Source organism: Acanthaster planci, linkage group LG06, assembly GCF_054643075.1.
Source record: "Acanthaster planci isolate LZ-2023a linkage group LG06, COTS_SCS, whole genome shotgun sequence".
Lineage (NCBI taxonomy): Eukaryota > Metazoa > Echinodermata > Asteroidea > Valvatida > Acanthasteridae > Acanthaster > Acanthaster planci.
This window is the reverse complement of record NC_141782.1, coordinates 17,384,657-17,406,728: the sequence shown is the minus strand read 5'-3', so window position 1 is coordinate 17,406,728 and position 22,072 is coordinate 17,384,657. Positions and strand designations below refer to the sequence as shown.

At 44.6% G+C, this 22,072-nt stretch overlaps 1 protein-coding gene and 1 long non-coding RNA gene across 2 annotated transcripts in view; one reads left to right on the top strand and one right to left on the bottom strand.

Moving 5' to 3' along the window:
- LOC147798901 (cytochrome P450 10-like) overlaps positions 1–17,292 on the bottom strand; it is a 24,661-nt gene extending 7,369 nt beyond the window's left edge. The window contains exons 1-5 of the mRNA XM_087138044.1: positions 17,091–17,292; positions 3,342–3,672; positions 2,688–2,913; positions 1,678–1,868; positions 1,266–1,470 (exon numbers count right to left, since the gene is read on the bottom strand). Coding sequence (XP_086994170.1) covers positions 1,266–1,470; positions 1,678–1,868; positions 2,688–2,913; positions 3,342–3,660 — 941 coding nt within the window. The 5' untranslated portion in view covers positions 3,661–3,672; positions 17,091–17,292. The remainder of the gene's footprint in view (positions 1–1,265; positions 1,471–1,677; positions 1,869–2,687; positions 2,914–3,341; positions 3,673–17,090) is intronic.
- Positions 1–22,072, top strand: part of LOC147798900 (uncharacterized) — a 23,445-nt gene extending 1,373 nt beyond the window's left edge. Inside the window, exon 2 of the long non-coding RNA XR_015425649.1 lies at positions 19,645–22,072. This is a non-coding gene — a long non-coding RNA (uncharacterized LOC147798900). The remainder of the gene's footprint in view (positions 1–19,644) is intronic.

Genomic DNA, 22,072 nt, shown 5'->3' with positions numbered 1-22,072 from the left:
GTGACAACAAAAGTAACATGATTGCGAGGAATATAACAACAAACACATTAACGATCGAGTATACAGGCCTACAGTGCACTGATTAATTACTGAATCAATAAATTTTGGCCAGATTTATATAATTCTAACATTTCATTTACCAACATTTCACATCGGCTTTTGTGTATATAATACCACATTAATGATTCACCGTAAATACAGCGGTTAGAGTTTACATACATTCTGCACGAGACTGTAACCATTTTTAACACGTTTAACACATTACGTGTTAAGATATTGTACACAGAGACATGGTTTATGAATGAGTTTCAACTTGCAAAGCGCTTTTCCATGGCACGTGTTTAGCTCTGTGAAACACATACCGTACTTAGACTCATTTCAGTGTAAATGTCCAAACGTGTCGTGGGTGAAACCTGTTAAAAGCAGTGGGTACAAAAAGTGTTTAGAAATTTGTTTCAACTCTAAACGCCTTTTTACCATATAAAGTAGGCCTACAGAACCAATCAAAGCTGTATCATGATTTGTAAAGGCCTGTAAAGTTAAATTAAATAGGGTGCACAATGATGCGAATTCAAATTATAGCAAATGCAAAAAGAATGTCCCAATTCAGCCTGTGTCACAACAGAAAATTCGATTTTCTGCGAATTGGATTGCATATTCATAATGACAAGCAACGAACACGTCAAACCGAAAGCCTAATCATGTACAAAAGGTTCCCTTGTGTGAATGATGCGAAATGAAATGAAACGTGAGTTATTGCGAATATGAAATCAAGATATACATCGTTCTTTAAAATCAGCGCCAAAATGAAGTTGTGTGTATGAACAGTTGTAAGTATAACAAATTCAAATAACCATTTTTCAAAACTGTGCGGGAAACCTATCATTTGGTCACTTGTATTGTCCGGGAAACCTATCATTTGGTCACTTGCGTGGTGATTGTAGAAACAACTTCGTCAATTTTTGGAACTTTAGACGTGTACGTAAAAACCAGAAGGGTTAAACTCTTAGACTTCAATTCATTAGGCCTTTGTACAGGCCAACTGAAATACCAACTAAAGAAGACGAGGAACTCATGACCTTTTGGGAGTCTCATGTTGGTGGGGCCATGAATTACATTTTTGGTGTTTTTACAAACTAAAGAGAACGAGGAACGAATGACCTTTTGGGAGACCCATTTTGGATGGTTGCAAAGTGCGCCCTGTAGAGTACATGTACAACCTACATGTACATGTACGTGTATAAAGATTGTGGACAGTGGCTCACTTGTAGAGGAGATCTTGGGCGTTAGCGAATTTGGACCACTTCTTGGTTCGGATGCCGTACTTGTAGAGCGGGAAGCCAAAGGTGAGATTACAGAGACCTGTGAAGAAGTCGTTGGTGGAGGAGATGAGCTTGGCTGCATCCGGGTTAGTGTCTGTGCTGGGGTCAAGACACCCGATTCTCTTGCCGAAGACGATGGAGAAAGAGGCTGTCAGGAAGAGGAAATGCGTCGGGGATATTGTTAGCCATTGAATTGATGTCTGAAAGTTTGTATTCTGTTATCCGCTCTTGCTTGAAAATGAGAGCTCACAAGAGTCCAACTTGAACAGGGAGCAAATTACATCAAACTATTGAACAATCTTGCTCATTCTATGGAGGACACTTCACAGCGTGTAGAACTGTACGTGATACCTACATTCTAGAGCCCACTTGTGGATCTGGCCAAGGTAGTCTGGTACCTCGCCTTTGTCGTCTCGGCGGGCCGCCATCATTTCGATAAAGTCGTTGGCGCAAGCCTCCATGTTTGGGATCCAGTCTGCAACGCTCTTTGGCTTGAGCATGATGTGTTGAAGTGCGCTCCTCCACTTCCGCCACTGTTCACCTTGCCTTGATTGATGGAAAGAAAATGTACACCGCACTAAATACATAGATACCTACGAGCAAACTGTGTTCCTATGCAGCAGTCGAATGGGTCACTGCAACAGTTTTACTGGCACTACATTGAGGACTAAGATTTATATCAGTCATGTGCAGTCAGATAAAGGTGTAGAAAACCATCTAATTTGGGAGTCAGTCAGTGATTTTCTGTTTTCGGCTGGAAACACTTCACAAACTCACACAAGTGTGTAAACGCCTTCAATCGTGGACTCCCTATTGTTCCTCTTTTGTTCATACTTTAACTTTTTCGGAAGACCTCCCATATGTTATGTACACGCTTTCCAACCGTGGACTCTTCGGCAACCGTGGACCCTATTGTCCCCCATTGTTATAGGTCCACGATTGAAGGCGTTTTCCACACTCAGCCTCGTAGAAAGACCCACAGCCTCCACTTAATACAGCTGTTTCACAATAGTGCGCCACCAAGAGTTTGAGGCGCGTTGGCCAATCACAGTGCACGAAATTTGTCGACCCAATGCGCGTTTGGAAAGGGTCGACAAATTTCGCGCGTTATGATTGGGCAACGCGTTGCAAACTCTTGGTGGCGCACTCTTGAGAATCGCCTGTATTCTTTAGCAGCAGTGCTTGTGATAAGTGTGGAGTAAGTTTACGCGGATACTCTATCAGGTTGAAAGTTGCTATGTATGGGCACTACTTGTTTCTTACTCAGATGCCCATCAATATCAGACCTATTGCTATAATTGGTTAACAGTTTCACTCGCACTGGGCGGCAAGGCGCAGCACAATCTCTCCTGCACCAACACTTACAGGTTTGCAATACCGGCGTTCTTTTTGCGGATTTTCCGGTAGAATGCCATCGGTTCCATGATGATTCTGCGCGGCGTCCTGCCCTCGTTCCGGAACAGATCCGCCACATCCTTTGGATCCAGGATGTGCACAGCCTCCGCCCCTGCTATGTTCTCCTTGTAGATGGGCCCGTACTTCTTGAAGCGGTCGACAATGGCCTCGTGCATCTTCTCCAAGGAATAGTCCCCTGTAAAGGCAAGTCTCATCATTTGCATGTCTCAGAAGGCATTACAGTCTTGCACAGAAAGAGAAGAGCGACACATGCAGAATGGAGCGAAAGGAAACATAGCAGATTCATAGGCATGCAGTGCATTCTACTTTTGACAAAGTTATACGTGACCAATGGTGGGTGGGTGGGTGGGTGGTTTGATGGGTGGGTTGGTTGGTTGGTTGGTTGGTTGGTTGGTTGGTTGGTTGGTTGGTTGGTTGGTTGGTTGGTTGGTTGGTTGGTTGGTTGGTTGGTTGGTTGGTTGGTTGGTTGGTTGGTTGGTTGGTTGGTTGGTTGGTTGGTTGGTTGTGTGCATTGGTCTTTCCTCGACGATATCGGCTCTGATGGAAGCTCTATTTTGCAGAGACGCTTAAATTGAAAGATGAAAGAAATATTTGTTTACAAACCGAGTTTCGTGTAGTCAAGCAGGGTACCCAACACCGGCAGTCCTTTGGGACCGGGCACCTCCTCATATGGTCTGGCCGTCGATAGCGCGTTGGGCCCGGTGACAGACCCTGTCCGCGGTTGTGGCGCTGACGCCAAAGCCACATCAGCTGTGGCCTCCGTCATGTCTTGGTTGTTAGCCATCGGACACACCCCGGCCTGTGCCGCATTGGCTGGGCTGGATGTACAGGTCATGCGGCAAAGGTAGAGCTGGACTGGGCGAGAGCCGACTGCGGCCTTGGCGAGCTGAAACATGGTGCTGCTCTGACTTGCTGAAAACATCGTTGTTTGAAACTGGAAGAGGAACAAAACAGAGTCAAGTTTCGTATTAATAGACCAACATTTGAAATACCTTCATTTCTATGAGGCAATAGAGGACGCATGATGCGTCACGGTAGTAATATGATGGAAGAAGGAACACACGGTATTATCAGCTAATAAATTTGTACTATTTTCCTTAGCAAACTTCTTTACATAATGCATCGTATCTGACGTACAACTAATAGAGAAACAGAACTGTACAAGTGGAGTTGGCACCGTAAGCAAGCAGGGTGAAGAACGAATACCTATCGAACAACCGTCAGCTCTCGGCTCTTTCCTACTGGATAACCGCCCGTCTGATGCTGGCAAGTTTTATATCACAGGCCCAGTGATTCGAGGTGCACTGACAGTTACAGACCAAACCACTAGTTTGAGGGCTGTTTACCACGCCCAAGGTCCCTGTGTGGTGGAGCTCTGCCGACCGCGGGGTCCTTGCTCACCGGTATGCTGCACAGCTGTCGCCCTTCAAAACTAACCCCCGTCGGACAAGAATCCCCCGCGGCAAGGGGACCCACGTGGCTGGATTTAAATTTTTTTTTTAATGAACCAAAACAAAATATGCTAGCCATTCATCATAAAGACACAGTAGCGAAAAGGAAACACTTGCGTATACAGAATTCCAATTATCTACAGCAACAGCTGATTCCAATCCAGCTGAATTCCGGAATGCTAATGCAACACTTCAAGGAACTATTTTTGGTATTAAAAAATAGTACCAAATTTCACAGCCTTTTCATACCCAGCACTTGCATATATATTCTCGCTTGAAACTAAAACACAGGCAGTCAAGCACATAAGCTGAACAACCACCCGCCGCAACTGCCAGGACAGCCGTCTCCAGAGAATACTAATTTAGCTTGGAGTTTTGTCTGCGATTCATCAAGAGTTTTGACAGTCAGGAGAAATTGGTTTTTATTGCCCTAGCGACCAAAGGCGTCAGATCAAAGCTTCTGAGTGGCGATAAGCAAATCGGTCAAATTGTTAACACGCGCATGTGTCGAAACAGATGTGTTGGCACGATGAGGTGTCGTATTTTACACACCTGCCTCGTCAAAAAAGTCATCGCTCTTATGACCGAGAACTACTCGATCCATTCTTGATTTCGCAGCCTCCCTGACGCATAATTTCCGAGCCTCTGCTGCCATCGAAGTAACCAGACGTATCTCGTTAAAGGGTGGTGGGAGTAGAAATTCCAAGCTCGGGGGACGACATTGAGTTCAAATTAGTCTGGATTGTCTTTCAGGTCGTAATTCAAAAAAGACGATTTTCAGGCATTTCGAGATTGCCTTGGTGGGGGACACTTTCCACCGACCGGGGATCCTGGTGCAAGTACTGTACCTCCCCTGGACCGGTCTGTTGTTTTCAGGGCCGAAACAACGGGGCCGGGCCGAAATCTGGGCCACTTTTACGGTGATGGGTTTCAGAAATAAAAACAAGGGAAAGTCCTACTTGTGATTCCTATACAGGTGTTACGGCGTGACCTCCAGGAACCCGGGAAGGTGCACGCCAGCCAAAGAATTCCTCGCGGGCTGTGTCTGGCAGCCATGCCAGAACAACTGTGCTCGCTGTGTTTTTGTAATAACCCTTTTTTGTTCCAGAAATTGGGCAAAGTTTAAACATGTGGTTCAAACTCTGACAAATGTAAGACTTCCTTTTTAAACCGTCAAAAGGTCAACCGTAGATGGTCAACTAAAGCCATAGTGCATATATCAACGGAACAGAAAAAATACCACAAAAATGACCGGTTCGTAGTCATGGCTAAAGGCAAAATTGTGTTCACTGTGAAAGTACTATGACATTTAATATTAATGAAACACAACTATAAAAGACCAGATATGTGTACATAAAGTATTCTTCGTCCGTCGAGAAAGGGCCAATTAAAAATCATCTCCCACGTCTTGTAGCAGTTCCCAATAAACATCGCCGCGATTTCAAAGGGTCATCCACCTTGCAGCGTGAAATAAGAATTTGTTCTGTGTCTCTTTCCAGCTGTCTCCCCCGAAGCTACGATTTGGCCGAGCCAATGGCAAGATTATTTTTGTGCATTACTTCTGGTTGGGTAACCGTCCGCCTTCTCACACTGAACCCACAACCGGAAATCAACTGCTATATTTATAAATAAACGTGCATTCGTGTTTTCTCTCTTCTTTTTTCCCTCCCACCTCTCTTTTCTCTTCTCTCTCAGCTCTGCCGACAAACAAGTTAGAGTCGTCAGCTGAATGCCACGGTTCCAAATCGGCTTAGTCTTTAACGCCGCGGCTGGCTTGCCGGGGTGATTCAAACATCCGTCCCAGCCGGCAGTTCTTAAGATCTTGGTTTTTACCGTGTCCACTTGGCCAACGAACCCGAGCAACCGCCGACTTTCCCGTTGTCAGCTGCGCTGCACACGGATAAGCCCTAGATCTTCAGCAACGCCTGTTTTGTATTGCCCCCGCAGTACTGAGCTCATTCCGTGAAAAGAGGTTGTCTCATTAAAAAAGTACAAAACGAAGGTGATGGGATGTAAATAGTGTCCAAGCGTGGTGTTATTATGTCTGGTGGGTGTTGTTTAGTTGTAATCCGCGAGTGAAGGATGAGCTGCCCTGTTAGAAATCCATCTGTTATCCACGTATGTGGTCTTAGACTTGTCTCCCCTCATTGATGGGCCTTGCATTCACTCCCTTGCTCGAATTAATTTTTCTGAGAACGCGATCGAATCATGACAATTGCTCACGTCCTGTTGTTAATCCTAATTTCGGCTGCACATGGCGTAAACTTTTCGACTTGCACAAAAACACATCGACATCGTGGAAATGCTCATGCGTAACGTTTCTTGGTCAGCTGGATTGGTCGTGGGTCACGCTATTGCGTTGCCTATAGTGCAGAGGGTTTGATTTAAAACCTGAAGACCGTTCGAATTTAGTTTAGTCTTCTAATTGAATGAAACAGCGCCAGTGATCAAACAAATGCCTCAAAACCGATAAAATCGCCACTCCATTTGTGGATAAGCCCTGGGTGCTCTTCCGAAAAAAGTTAGCATTTACAATAAATGTGATTTGCTCCTAACCCTATGGTACTACTACATTCACCGTGTGAACAGCAACACTAAAAAAAAAAACAAAGGATTCGCTGTTTCCCTCTGAGGGGAAATATTTGGTTTAAACTTTCCTACCATGTTAAACTTGTTCCTGTTATGGCCTGTGAATCACCACGATTCCAAGGCGCCACGGCAAAAGATGGCCACGCATTTGTCTGCGCGTTGCAGAGCATTTCACACGTAGCTGAGATTACACCACTGACACCAAACAGTACATGCGAGAACTAGGTCGGTAGAACCTCAAACACACTGCTCGGGGGCGGTAATAGGCACCCCGGTGTTCACTTTATTTCCCCCTTTGCTATTTTTGAATTGCTATCTGTGGCACGTGGCTGCTTCACCTGAGCGCGTCTTCGCGATCACTTACCCACTACGCTTACAACTGCCCCGCGGTGTTTGTTACTTGTTTTCCAAATGCATGAGTAATTAAGCTTAATAAAAATGTAGGTCCTCTGCGTCATAAGTCGTTAGACGTATATAGACCGTAATCATGCAGCCTTTTTAGAGGCTTTGGTGTTTTCTTGTAAGTTGACCGTAGAGCTGTACATAATTACACCATGAATGCTATCAAGAAATCAAAGCAAATGCCGTGCGCCCTTCATTCCTGATTTTTATTTTTATTTCCTTCGTATCCCTATCCAGGAGTCGTCATTCTTTCGACCTTTTCCAAAGTGACCTGTCCTTTTCCCTCTCGGCTTCTTTCTATTTCCATCATATACACTGTCGCTCTCTAAGAAAGATCTGCACTCTGATGGCACCGAGAGCGTCTAAAATAACCTCGGTCGAAAGTGCACTTTCGAACCCCCGCTTTTGAATCCATCCAGGCCATCGTCGGAGCGGATTTAATGAAGCGAGAGGAAGGAAAATGCCGTGCCAGAATTTCACACCGCATGAGCTTGCGCGCGACAGGCAGCAGGCACAAGGATGAACGACATACAATAAATAACAACCCGTTGAGGTGTTAATTTTTCCAGCGAGATTCCTTCAGTAAGTGACCGACCGCTCTCGGCCAGGGCTGCACCCGGCATGCGGTAGGGTTCAATTTAAGGCCAGCGGTTGACGTTGAAAATATCTAGCACTGGAGTAGCGTTGTCGTTGGGACAAACCCTTGTCGTGCAGGTGGAAAGTACTTTCTTTCTACCTCTGCTCTCGGGTACGAGGTCACTCTTTGGTAGAGTATACGTGGGTGGGGGAGCCGGAAGTCATTACAATGGCTCAACTGCACGGGTCTACTTGTACACCGGCCGAGATTGATTTACAGCAAACTGGTGGTATACTGCAGTTGTTTTCTCCATTGATATATACTGCAGCACGGGCTTTCTGTCCTGGATCCGGTATATGATCATCATTTAAAATTTACTCGGTCGAAAACGCAGGTATTTGTTGCCAAAGTAACGCAAAACGTGCGACTGCTTTCTGATTATGGATATGTATAGTTTTCGGGGGGTTAATTGATAGTAATAATCTTTGTAGATTTAATTGGTAATGTGTTACAAAACAAATATTGATTTCTTTATCTCGTTGCACTATAAAAACTTGCTTCCTCGGTTATCTGTTGGGCCATTTTCCCTTGGCTCCAATTCTGGAAAACTTCTTGCAAATGGCTCACCTCGAGAGGTTGGAAACAGTCTATATTAACATACACTCTCGATGGAACGTATCTCTACGTGTGCACAACACAAAATGTACGTATCTTCCAATAATGTGGATGATGCTTCTAACTTTGGATGAATAGGAACGCAGAAAACCCATTAAAAGTCTTTAGGCCGGTTCTAACTTCAGGCGAAGGCAAAAGCGACACGAATTTGAAAATAAATATATAAACATTTTCCAGCGAACTGTTGCGAGTCGGAATGTGCTTCTGAGTACTTTTGCATAGTTGGGCATTAATTTTGTCCCATTAATTTTCAAGAGGGTTGGGTTTTCACGTAGTATTCAGTAGGGGATTATCATCTGGTGATCTGATAGCTGTGTGGGATTTTAAAGATTTTGTTAGAAAACAATTCTCTTATTTGTATAGCGACAGTCCATATTTCAAATTAACAGCCACTTGTAGGAAAAATACGACCTTGACATATAAATAGAGCAAACCCTATATTTGATCTGACCTCACAAGTTTTCTCGATCGTGCTTGCTTTTGCGCCAAGTATGAACCGGTCTTATAGCTATTCTTTTTGATTCATTCGTGACTAGAATACAATCAGGAGGTCATCGTAATATCGAAATGACTTCCTCGTTTTCTGTTTTATTTTATTTTTTAGTTATTATTATTATTTTTTTGGTTTTCTTTTTACTCCTTTGTTTAAAGGCTGAACTTTTCTCATCTCACATCCGACATAATCGGGTGTAATACTGTGACGGCTGCATGTGGTACCGGTGAGATGGTTATCTCCCCCAGAGCTGCCAAAAATACGGCTAATTGGTAACCCTGTAGAGGAACCCGGTCTAATGTTTCGTGTATATTGCAAGCCAAATTCAAACCGATAAAGTTTTCTTTCCCTTTCCAGAGCGATGGTAATTTCATCCGAGTGACCTAGTTGTACAACGAGGCAAGAGGTCAAGCGGACAGTGCCGAACCTGGTTCCCAAGTTGCAACCTCGGGGCCCTATTCCGGCAATCGCGCCAATTCATGCAGAAAATAAAATTCCCGCGTGAGCATTTGTTATGGTTCACGGGCAAGGGCTGGCGAAACTCGTAAGCCCAAACATGCCGTCAACTGACGCGAAAGTAATGTCTGATTACATTATTGACGTGGGATCGGTTCTCATTCGAGACATGAATTCACATTCTGACCACATCTGCCACGTTCCAGTTAAAAATGCACAGTAATAGTACAGGGACTTAAAATATGTGCACTTCAAAATATCCTCTCTTTTTTTTAGTTACTGGATGATGTCAACCGTACAATAAGCAAGGTGTCGTATTGTCTTTGTCTCAGGGTCGAACACTGTACATGTACAGGGATTTGAACCATTGGTGGCGTTGTACGGTTGGGAAAAAAAAGCTGTGAACTATAATCAAACTCGTGACAGGAATGACCGTATAGCTCTCGAAACGGGCAAGAAACCCGTACGTGACCCAAATACGTGGTCTTCAACGCGTGTCGATTGACTACTTGACACACATTCATTATTCAGGGCGGAAGCTAAGTTGTGCCTACCGTATCTGTAAACACAGCACTGGCACAGTGCGGTCGTAAATAGGCCTGATATTCTGTACAATTATCCTCTCGGCAAGCCTTCATTTCTGGCCCCGAGGACCCTCTTGTCTCAGCCGATATATTACTCTCTGACGAGAAAACAAATGCGTGGGTTTCTGTATTTTCCCCCGTCGGGCCCGGGCCATGACACAGTTCATGCGGTTAGCTGATGGCAACGAAGGGGACCCGGGCCACCCCAGGGTACCCGCTTCAGTCAAACCTTTGATGTGCGCCCTGTTCTGCAGGGGAGTTCATCGACTCTTAAATCCTGCTATTATGGACCCAAGTATTCACTTACAATTGAAGAGAGAAGAGATTTCTCTCCGGTTTAACAAAAAATCAAGCGCTTGTGCAAGTTAGAAAAGGGGGTCTTGCGGGTAAGTGAAATCCACAACACGCCCACTCAGCCATGAAGCCTGAATTATGACCCTTGCAGGGTTTTCATTGATGCACGTCTGAAGCCATTTTTAAAGAGCTGCTAAAGTACAAGGCCTATACTCTTTTGAAAAAAAGGAAGATTTTGCTGAGCAAGTGCATGAGCATGCTTAGAGAAGAAAATTGTTGCCTATGCTTAGCCCCATCAAGACCAGGGCTTAAAAGAAATAACGACGTTTAGCTTTTGTGAGATATTTTCAAAGAACCCTCCTTTTAACATATATACGGCACATCGAGCGTAATTTTTTTTTATTCATGGTTGTTCTGCCGGGTAAGACAAAGTTAAACAGTGGGAGCCCTGCATGGAAAACTTTGTCAGTAAGAACTTGTACATACCAGTTGGCAAACGACAAACGAGGTTAAGACAATTACATGTGCGCCACGGGGCAGGCTAAATGGGCGAGTGGTGGTTACTTCGTGACTGAGGAGAAGCCTCCCCACATTAACGCGGACAAAATCGTGCGGGCAGCGCGCGCTCACTCGCCAAACATCCCAGCGCTGGCCTGGTAAAGGTCGGCGGGATGTGCCGGCGTGTTTTACAGCGGGGGGAAAAATCAATACGAGTTCGTGTACTGTACTTCGGGAGCAAGTGATGCGTGATTGCCACCAGAGTGAACTTTCTTGGCTGTCATCTATATTCATCGACTGGACATAGGTAGAGTAAGAGGAATGGAAATCCTACAACGACTGCTTCCAAGAGACGTGCTCGCCTCAGAGAAGTGCTTGCCTTGACGCACTGTGCGACAGATTTGAAAATGAAATACATGCATGAAGAAGTCAGCGTGGGTCATTTGCTCAAGATGACAGATTTGGTTAATCTCTTACCGCCATGTACAACCCTTTGAACTCGTTGAGGGGGTTGCAGTTGAGATCGACCCAACCCAATATTCCGTTTAAAATACAAGTGTTGTGAAAATTAAAAATCCTTGATTTTAAGGATCTAACTTTTTGTCTACACTTTCACAGAAATCAGCGCGATTCAAGGATGCATACATTCACGAACGGCAAGAAATAGGTTCTACAGCTGTCACTGCATGGATGGAAACTTAAAGCGCAAGCCCATTTCACCAATTTCTAAAGGAACTGCACTGTGAACCAAATTTCCTCTCCGTAGCCCGGCATGGACTGACAAATATTGCTCAATGAATCATCGGCAACAAAATGTGTTTGGACGTTGAGTGGCAAAGCGACCCGTCCATTCACTGCTGTCCTTTGCCAGCTTTGAAGCGGAGACCCTCTGCAGCGCGTTTGAGCGATGGTGGGGTTCGTTAAATCAGACATGCGTGTCATGGTCGGTCAGCCACATATCCCCTTTGCAATTGATTGTATGGGATTATATAATGATCCTGGCGCCAAACAACCGTTTCAATGGCGGTATTTATTTTTCTTCGCTTGGGGGCGTTTCAAAATGAGAATATATACGAAGTTCATTGATCTTATGCTAGTCTGTGAATTTCGTTTTCTCTATTGAGAATTAACTTCTAGAAATGTTTACACTACTGCACTTAAAGGCATGGAAAAATGGTATGTTGAAAAAACACAAAAATAAAGTCAAAATGTCCATGCATCATGTGTGCTTGTTACATTAACTTGGTGGCCTATTGGTACTATCACAATAATGGACGTATAGTGTGGTTCCGATCCCTCCTTCACTTATTTTGAGGAATCCTTCACAAATTGGAGAAATCTTTTTTCTTTTTTTTTGAGCGGGGGTCCAGAATAATGTTACTTGTAGATTCGTAACATTTTTGTGTCAACCCTACGTTTCTTTCCCCCCCCCATGCACCCTGGAGAACACCTTTATTCAAAACTGCAAATGCAACTCACCGTGCATGTCACAAGAGCGACAGCTCGCCCTCTTTAAACAGAGTTCTACATGTATGTAATTATTTTCCTTCCCCTTTGCGTTAGAATTATGGAGGCTGTGCAGCCAAGCGACAGTGCCATATTTGACACGGTTTCCCGACCAACAAACACGCCTTGCGGAAACAGTTCAGAGTTTGTTATTCTCATTGGGCTGAGAGCCTGTCACTCGGTCGGTCTGAAAACACCAAAAGGGGTGTTTTTAGACCGACAAAAGCTTTGTGTCGAGGTTAAGTTTGTCCGCGGTGGTTGACAGAGAAGAGATTGGTGAGACCAACGACATTTTTGGCGCAGCCGTGACCCCACCCCCCATACACACCCACACTTCCCAGCTACAGCTAAATTCGGCAGACATAGTATTTGATTGTTGTTAAGTAATAAGACGAAATTCCTTGTGAAATATTTTTTCCATAGGGAAGTTTAGTTGACCATGAAAACCCATTAAAAGTTATCAAGCTCATCACTGAAATGATTTCACAGTCCACTTGGGGATTACAATTATTCGACTTCTGCAATTGGCATTGTGCTTTCAAAGCGGTATAAAGAAGAAATAACCCTGATCCATATTGTTAATGGTGAATTTTGGGGGCAAAAAGCTCTCTTTAATCTCTAATACAACAGGGTTGTAGGGGTTGGCGCGCATACATCATCGGGTGAGTGAAAATTCCGCCATGGCACAATCGAACAGATCATATTTTGCAGGGAGTGGGAAAAGGGATATAAAAGCGAGCGCTCCTTCTTTGGCACGGCCACCGACGTGTTGATGGCATCTTGCCGTGCCCGTGGCATACTTCTCTTGATGAGCGTCAAGATCAATTACACCCAACGAATGTGCGGCCGCGATGCATCATTACTCGCTCCCTTCCCCATCGCCAGCATCTCTCACGGTACTTCTCTCCTGGCAGAAATGTCAATTAAAGAATTACAGAACCATCACAAGAATGCGGCGGTGTTTTCTTGTTCTACGGGACAGAATTCCCTTCGCTTCCCCTTACTCCTTTCTCATTTTGAACTCCTTAAACGGCTACTCACTCCGGTCCAACAACCAACTTTTCGTTCTGTTGAAGACAAATTTGTCCTACAGAGGTCTCTGCACTTTCATTTTCTCCTCTCTGTCTCCTTGCACCAAAGCTCTCTGCTACTGCCAGATGGCATAGGCCATTTTGATGAGAAGACAATAATAGCGAGGCAGAAAACTCGGTCATGCAGTGAGGTTGGCCGAGCGAGTGCAATGTCATGCTGGGTACAGAGGTGGTTCTCCATTGGCTTTCCCACTGTCCACAGTAATGCGCCGCCACAGTTGGCCCAGGTTGAGAAAGAAGTGCACAAGTCCAGTTATTTCCGAAGGTTCAAACTTTACTTTCCAGCAACCACATGTAGAGCGAGAGAGAGCGCTCTCTCTATTTGAAACAAGGGGTCCACGACGACGGAGGCTCTACCAATCGACTTTAATGATCTTAAATCGCCCGAATTGAATTGGATAATGCCCCCTCTCAGAACGAGGGTGGGCCCGGAAAAAGCACGCCGAACCTTACCCACACCAATGAATTACGACGCACGGTAAATATTACCCAGCTCCCTACATCTGCCATCCGTTATTTCACGTATGCCTGGCGTTGGTTGTCCTTTACTGGTTATCCGTGACCGACTTTTGAGCTGTGGTGACGATGGAGCTGTGTCAGGCCGCTTGAACGGAGGCGACCTCCCGATAGGTAATTCAACCAAGAGCATCTCGACCCCCACGCTCCCGGAGGAATCTCTGCTAGGCCAGCAAATCCTTGGGCAATGGGCTGGGTACTCCCCTGACCATACGGACCCTACTGACATTGTGTCATCATCTTTTCAGTGGCGTATCCAGGGGGGGGGGGGCTTGCGTATATTCTTTTTACAAAGAATGGTCGAGTAGGAAAGAAAGTCTTCGGTATGTTCATTTATCAAATATTAGCATCAAATCCTTAAGAAAACAACACCAGCAAATAAAAGCAAGGATGTTGGGACCGTAAGGCTTTTTGATTGGTTTTTCTCCACAACATCATGTTGAATGAGCCCGAAGAAGACGCATTTGCTTTTGCCTTTGCCCCCCCCCACACACACTTTTCCCCGGTCTTCATTTTTGAACAGCACTAGTGAAAAGTACATTCAGTTTATTGACAAACTGGCCTCGCTTTTACCTTCATGGCTGAAGAACTCTGGTCCGATTTTCTAATAACAAATTTGTTCCGGAATCGTTCCGAGCGCTAAGCTGATTTATTTATGTATTTTGGCAAGAAGGTGGGCCGCGGGGTTAATAGGAGAACATTATAATTGTCTAGGTGGGGCTTATTGAAGGATCACGTTTCGCACATCAATCATGTCTTGGTGTGAGCGTTGTGAACGGCTTTGACATAAATGTCTTTTATGTTCTCTCCGGGACAAGTCACAGTGTTACAATGGTGCCCTGCAATGTGATACCAAGTTCACGCCGTGGGAGATATTACTTTAAAGACAGACTAACCATATAGCCTCAAATAAACTGAGCGCCTCAGCTCGTTTTTCCATTGAACCAATCAATGACTGCTTCATCATTTATGAAAGGATCACCCATTCCGCGGAGCAGTTCGCTTTGGGTAAGTATCCTGGATGCAAAACCTACTTTGAACTTTATTCACCGTGAAGTCAAACGATATTTGGGAAAAACTCATTCAAATAAAATAGGCCTACATGATTTTTTATGGAGCTTTCTTGGGCCTTCAGGGCTTTTTCTATCAAAATTTCCAACTTCTAAGAACGGCTTTCGACTGGTCAGTGTGGTGTCGTAGGGTCAGTGAGTTGCACAGCTCAGAACTATGGACTCTTTGCAGCGCCCTGGGAAGGGCTAAACCAACGCCCAACGGCACATCATGTCAGGTCGCGAACTCGAAGCTACGGGGATTAAACTTGAGCCCTTTTATATGTGGGTCAAATCGGGCGTGCGATCGATCGTCCGTCCCACTGCTCCAGCCGCCCTTGATACAGAAGAGAACGCCAGGACATGGGCTTGAGTTCACTTCAATGGGCACAATGGAGGAATACTTTGAAGTGTTGTACGAGGTTCAGGGGCTGATGGTGCCGGGTGAGGGAGGGAGTCGTTGTCCGAATTGCCGTGATGACGGAGGTAGGTTGTCAACGCCGATTGACCGTAACTGTGTTAATTCGCGTCAAGCCCTCTTTTCCTGCACTCAACATGCTCTGGGCTCAAAGTCAGTAACACGTCTGTCACAAGATGGTCTGTGTAACAACTGCAAGCCCCATCATTGTCAGGGCTTTAGGAGGAGTCGTTATCATACGCATACATGCACACGACATTCCAAAACTGTGGACTGGCCCTTTAATACAAATTGTAACACTAACAATCACTTGGTCCGAAGCAGGTGAATTACACAGAATTAAGCTCCAACCGTAGTCATAAATCCTGACATGTCAAAAAAAACCAAAATAATGTACTGTACAGTGTACGATTTCAATTCAATGTTAAACCACATTTTTACCACTCTCCGTGGGTTTATTGACCCATACTGAGGTATGCAATGCGTTTGACTCAACAGTTTCAGATGTCATCGTGGTACTTGAGATCCCATCTTCCAAATCATTCAGAAATTATTCATCATTCAATACAAGTAAATGTTGCTAAATTGAAGTTGACACGACACGATCTTTGAAGGATGCTCTCATTAAATTTGACATATTTGACACACGTGGTCAAAAACGGCCAATTTTTTTTAAGGTCGCTTGGTCAGATTTTCCTGTCCAGAGGCGCATAGCCCCTCCACTCACCGAAGCCCAACAGTACCCAGCTATCCATAAAGCAATCTAAACCCAACAATGGAAAAACGAAAACGGGATCTTTTATAATACGAATCGACAGAAAGAGCTTTCTGAATGGACCTTTTAGACAGGGCATTTGGAGCCTTAAAGTTATAGTACAACTTCGCATGGAAATGCAATGTATCGCAACATTGAGTTAATTACATTTCTTTTTGTTTGGAGGGAATTCACAATGAACAAAACTTTGCCCTGGATAATCCATAAATTTATATATATATACAGGTTAACTCGATTGATTAATTTGAAATTATCAGTACCGTATGTTGCTTTAACTACTTGCGTTTGGACAAGTCTTTCCCTGTGAACACGATTTAATAGCATTTTCCGTATTGAGTTACAAAGCTTATCCGAACCAAACACAAGCGTGGTGTTAAGTTGCAAAGTATACATGATGGATTTGCACATTATCGGTATATAGCTCTATACATGTATATAGTTCTATCTGCTGCCCTCTTCAGATTTTTCTTGGAATGTGAAACAACATCAGTTTCGCGCACAGTTCGCACGCGCAGTCACTGAAACTCTAAAGAACACAGTCCCGGTAACCATGGAGGTAGATTCTACCTCCATGCGGTAACTAACTACCTATCGGTCTGCTCTTGACAACAAAAAAATGAGATCACTATCATGTATACAATGGCTGAATCATTATATTGAATTGGTTGTATTATGCAGTTGGTTTTGGCATGGAAGATTCCTCCACAATCAGTGGTTGGTTTCCTGTATTATTTACAGACGTACTGTACTTAATTAGTCTAAGCTATTCAAGTAGTTTTTGCACAATTGAATCTGCGAGAACGCTATATAGGCAGACACTGAACATTTTGATCAGTGTAGAGCCCCATTTTTCACTGCATGAACAGGTACGTTGCAGTCATGTGCTTTTCTGCTATTTACTGAAAAATGCGAGAAGTTGAACAAGACGTGCAAAAAAGAATTGCCCAGCGAAACAACAACTGTTTACAGAACACTCACCGAAGGTCACAAAAGATGTAGCCCAACACCTGTTCGGCTTTCAATTCAGGTCTACTTCTCCGCGTGAGCAATTCTTAGTGTTTAAGAAGAAAGGGTGAAAACGTCTCAGTAAAAATATCGGGCAATCCGAAAGACGAAGAACTTATCTGGAAATGATCCGCGCTACCTCCTTCAGTCATGGGCCCCAAGCGCCGACTGTCACTGATGTACGGGCCCACCGCAGTACTTATGCTTATACCGCTCACTGAATACGCCGATCAATCACTGAGTCTCTACGATGGACCACTGACCTCCGAGTTCAGTGGCAAGTAAAGGTCACGTGGTGACCTCGACGCCTACCGTTGACAGCCGAACAGTGCAGTACAGCAGCACGCGGCATTCAGAGCTGTGCACTCACTGCGCACACCCACGTGCCCGAGCCGCCTTGATTTGATTGCATAGAGCCGTACGGAACAACAGCACAACAGCCAGGCAGGACCCATGAGTCGTTAAGGTCGATGACCGTGAACACAGCAACATGAAAAAATGAGCGATAAGCATTTCCGCGTTTTCCCCGCGATGCCCTTGTCCCTAATGTCCATCGTTCATTTATCATTAATAACGACCCCATTAAAGAAATAAAGGTTTTCACCAGAGTCGTTGTTGGCACGACGTGGATTGTTTCATTTGGCGACAGCGACTTCAAAACATGACGCTATTCATGTGTGCAAACACTTGACAAAGAGGTCTATCCTTTGCTAGTCTCAACTTTAGTTCTTAAGCTTTCAACATTTCACGAAATGAAACCCGGCCTTCAAAATAGGACACAAACTTTCGGACCGTTCAGTGTCATCCAACCTTTATTGTAGAATTCTGCCCATGTTCTACTATTTACGTCATCAGCCTTGACCATGATCACAATGATTATTCTTTTGCCTTCATAGAAACAGTGTAAGCATATTGATGCATACTCCCACGTCCATCTCGGAACTTTGTAAACCCTCTAATAAGACTGTTATCCCATCAACTTGACAGAGGCTAACGCACATTACTTCCAGGCACAAGACGAAAACAGCAAGAGAAGTGTCACCAATGTGTTTTTTGGGATACTCAAGTTCTCATAGTATCTTCACGTTCCCAAGAGCTACAGTACCCAGTGGCATATCGAAGTCTTTTCCCAGAAAGTACATGTCGTGTCCAAATATTTTCATCCATATGTGTAAAGGAATCCTTCACCCAAAGGTCGTTGTAGCGTTTCTAAACTGCTGGTGCGTTCAACTTGATTCGATCAGAGGGTCACAAAAGGAAACATATCTCCACGGAGCCAAGGGGAACAGCTCCCCCACCCCACCTTCACACTTGCTGGATACGTACGGCCCCTGGACCTACCTCAATACAAGACTCAAGGCTTCAACAAGCCGAGTAAAATGTAGTCGGATTCATCCTTAGAAGGCCGCGGAATTGTCAGTATGTCAGCTCGTCATGGCCTCTAAATTCGAATTGTTTACACTGACACAGCGGGTTGAGTTCTTGCTCAGTCTGTGCCTTTATGGTGAGGTATAATTAGACATAATTTCCACAGCTTATGAAATCAATCTGGGGAATACCACGAGAAGCATTGCTAATCCTGTTAGCCATATCCGTTTGTCATATGGCTCTGGATGTTTACTATAAATGTGTTCCCCCGTCATTTTCAAGCCCCATCAAGATTTTCTTTTACTTTGGACGAGCACCGACCCCCCAGATTTGTCAGGTCCGTTTTGAATGCCGCGCTTAAGGGGTGCCGGTTCGTGACAGGAAGCCAGGAAAGTACGCCATCTTTCGGGAAGGGTCCTCCTCACTAACTCTTCATGGACAAAAAGCCAGATCTTAGTCAACAACCGACTCCCACAGCAGTTTCAAGAGATTTGCCATGGAACTCAGGAGTGGCCACGTTTCACGGTATCAAGCAATTCTGATGAAATGAAGTATTTAAGATGGCCCTTCTCTACATTATTTCTTTATCTTTGTTTGAAAAGACTTGCTTGGGATCACTGACCGACAGAGACTTGCATGGCCATTGCACCTTTTCTATTAAAGGGTGGCTCAGTTGTCTTTTTTGTTGATTTCTCGAACCTCGCGGCCGGCGCGCGATCATGTTGCCCTGAAAAGCACGCGTATTTATGCACCCAATGTAAATTGTTCCGATAGGTGTGTCATGTGCATCCCTGCCCTGAGGCTAGACGAAATAAGGATTCGGCTTGACACATGTCTTAATCGTATTTATTTTCCGTGCTGTCATGGCATGTTGGGGCAGGATGGCAGATGAGACATTGATTCCCCCGATTCATTCATCCATCATGACTCAATTGTGTTCCAATCTCTGCGGAGGTATAAGTACTCGCGATGTGCATAATCATAATCTTAACCAGATGGAAACTGTGTCAGTAAAGGTGTCTCCCAAACCGGCTCTGACCTAGCTTGTCAGGCCTAGTAAACGACTTTTTGATGTGACTAAGCCTGTTTGGGAGTTGTAATCTGGAGCAGTAGTTGTATATTACCTGCTTGTTTTGTTTCGCTTTGCTTTGTTTCACAGTGTTAAGCACATCAACACGGAGAAAAATACGAAGGATCCGGTGTCTTACCTAGTACGGAACAACTAGTGCGAACCGGGATACTAACCACGCCTGTAACAGCGGAACCTGCAGTGCTGTTCCACCGTCGTTTCCATGTGATGAGCCTAACTTCTGAACCTGTGTTTTGACTGTTTCACGCGTGATACATGATTGGCGTCCTTCCCCAACGAGCAGCGAGTTTTGAAAACAGTGTACAGTAGGCCCGCTCCAAAGTCCTACGGTGATTACTCGGTTCAACTGTGTTGAGCTCCCGCGTCACGGAGGGACGTTGAATGAGAGCGGCTGTCAAGACCAATTGTCGTGTCGACCCAATTTTTCCCGTGACTGTAGTTCCGTGGGGCAATGATCCTTATCCGCTTGAAATTCATCAAAAGTGTTTATACCTGTCGGTCGATGAACGATAGTACGAGGGAGCGATGCCTTCCAGTAAAGAAGGGTTCAGTAATGACAGACCTATAGATCAGGATCCTTTAGTTACGTTTTACATGTACAAGTTTCACATTTTATTTTTACACTGCGATACAAGCTTTCTAGAACTTTGAGGTAGAGGGTAAACACGTAAATTATGCAATTGTTGGGCACGATCGGTCGATCTTTCCTCCATGAACCCCACTATCTCGACGGTGCTATTGGCCGATCATGTAGGAAATTTCAGATTTGATTTCCTGTGTTCGAGACAGTACTCCACAACCGTGTATTAGAAAGAAAAGGTGATCCGCTGATGAAAGCTCGCCATAAGACCGGTCAGTTGCCCAAAGATCAAGACTTAGTGATTGCAAAGATCTCGATCGCACCCATCTCCAATACGGTAGTCATTTTTGCATCATCTTCCCGTGGGTGGACTTGCTTGGACCATTGAGCTATTAAACACATATAAGCTCCATGCTTGAACTCAGCAATTTCGACTCATCTCGCTGATGAAAATCGAGTCAGACTTGTCTGACTCAAGCTTTTTATGGACTCGGCTTAGCGCCAACTAGATTGACTAAACTCAAAAACAACACTCTGCCGCACAGCATTGCTAACGTTGATTTCATTTTACACTGATTTTGAAAAAGCATAGCCGGTCAACCACTTTTAACTTCCGTCAGTTTTAAGTCAAAAGCGGCATCATGCATGTTTCAACTCCACGCTGAGCTTTTGCTCTGTTCGATGTCGATGAATAGCCGTCGACTTATGTTTCCCACAACGACTTTTCTTGTCGGTGAACCTACAGTACAAAAACCTTGCTTCAATTTTCTCCGTGATTTGATCCTGTCAAGTTTGTCTTCCTTGCATTTATCAAATCGTAGCGCCTGTCCGTCATCAGCAGCCTAGAAGGTAAACCACGTGCCATCCCTGGCGCAATTTGTTAACACTCTTGCCAGGCGGCGTGTGAAGATTAATCACGGACTTATGACTTGTTGGTCCCCCTCCGGAAGGTTGATCGACACCGTGTCCTAGATAAGGAGAAGTGTGCCCAACATCGATGGCCGCATTCAACTTCTCAAAATGGCAACAGCTTCAAAAACTACTTCAGCGAAACGTCTTGGTGGAGTTTGTCAACCTTACCCACTGTAGTCCTTCCTACATGCCTCTGTTGGCGTTACTTACCATAATTTGAGCCCAGGAAACGGTTCACCGCAGCTGGGCAGCCTAATTCCGCTCAGTGCATCGTTTTGGTGACAGTTATAGCTCATCTCTCATAGCTAATCACTCATTGCAATGGTTAAAACTGATGAGTTCAGGTTAGCAAAATCATACAACAAAAGACTCATTGCGACGTTGCCGCATTCTCGGACAATGCCCTGGTATACTGCGGTATGACTACGGTTCGATCTGACCATTTTCTTGTTTTAGTTTTTGCAATGATCTTTGGTCATTTAGCTTCGAGCGTGATGACAGAAAAGAATGTCACCCGTCGAGCTACATTGTATGGTGTTCTGTATCTGCCATTTCGCATTTCTCATCTCCCCAGTTTATCCTGCCATTCCCGCGTATTGAGTGAATAAGATTGGTCAAAATTAGTTTCCTCATATCCTCACATCCATTGTCTCGGATCAAAATCTATATGTCGATGACTGATGTTCTGAAGAGCATGTCGTGATATTGGGTCGGTGTGGGTACTAGCATTTTTCCTTCCTAATGTGACCGTTGTTCCACTACAGTCGGGTATGGACTGTCGTATCCAGTGATGTCCTATCTAATGACAGGTCTTTCACTGAGTCTTGCCAACTCTAGGTTAAGGCTGCGTCAGTTCGAATACATGAAAATTGGAATATTTGACCTGAAAAATGTACTTTTCGAACTTTCGGTTGAACGGCAAATCTTCGGTCAGCCAAGTGTCAGAAGAACTTCAAGTTGAAGAAGCCATTTTTAAACGAAATAAAATCATCTTGGGATTACTTA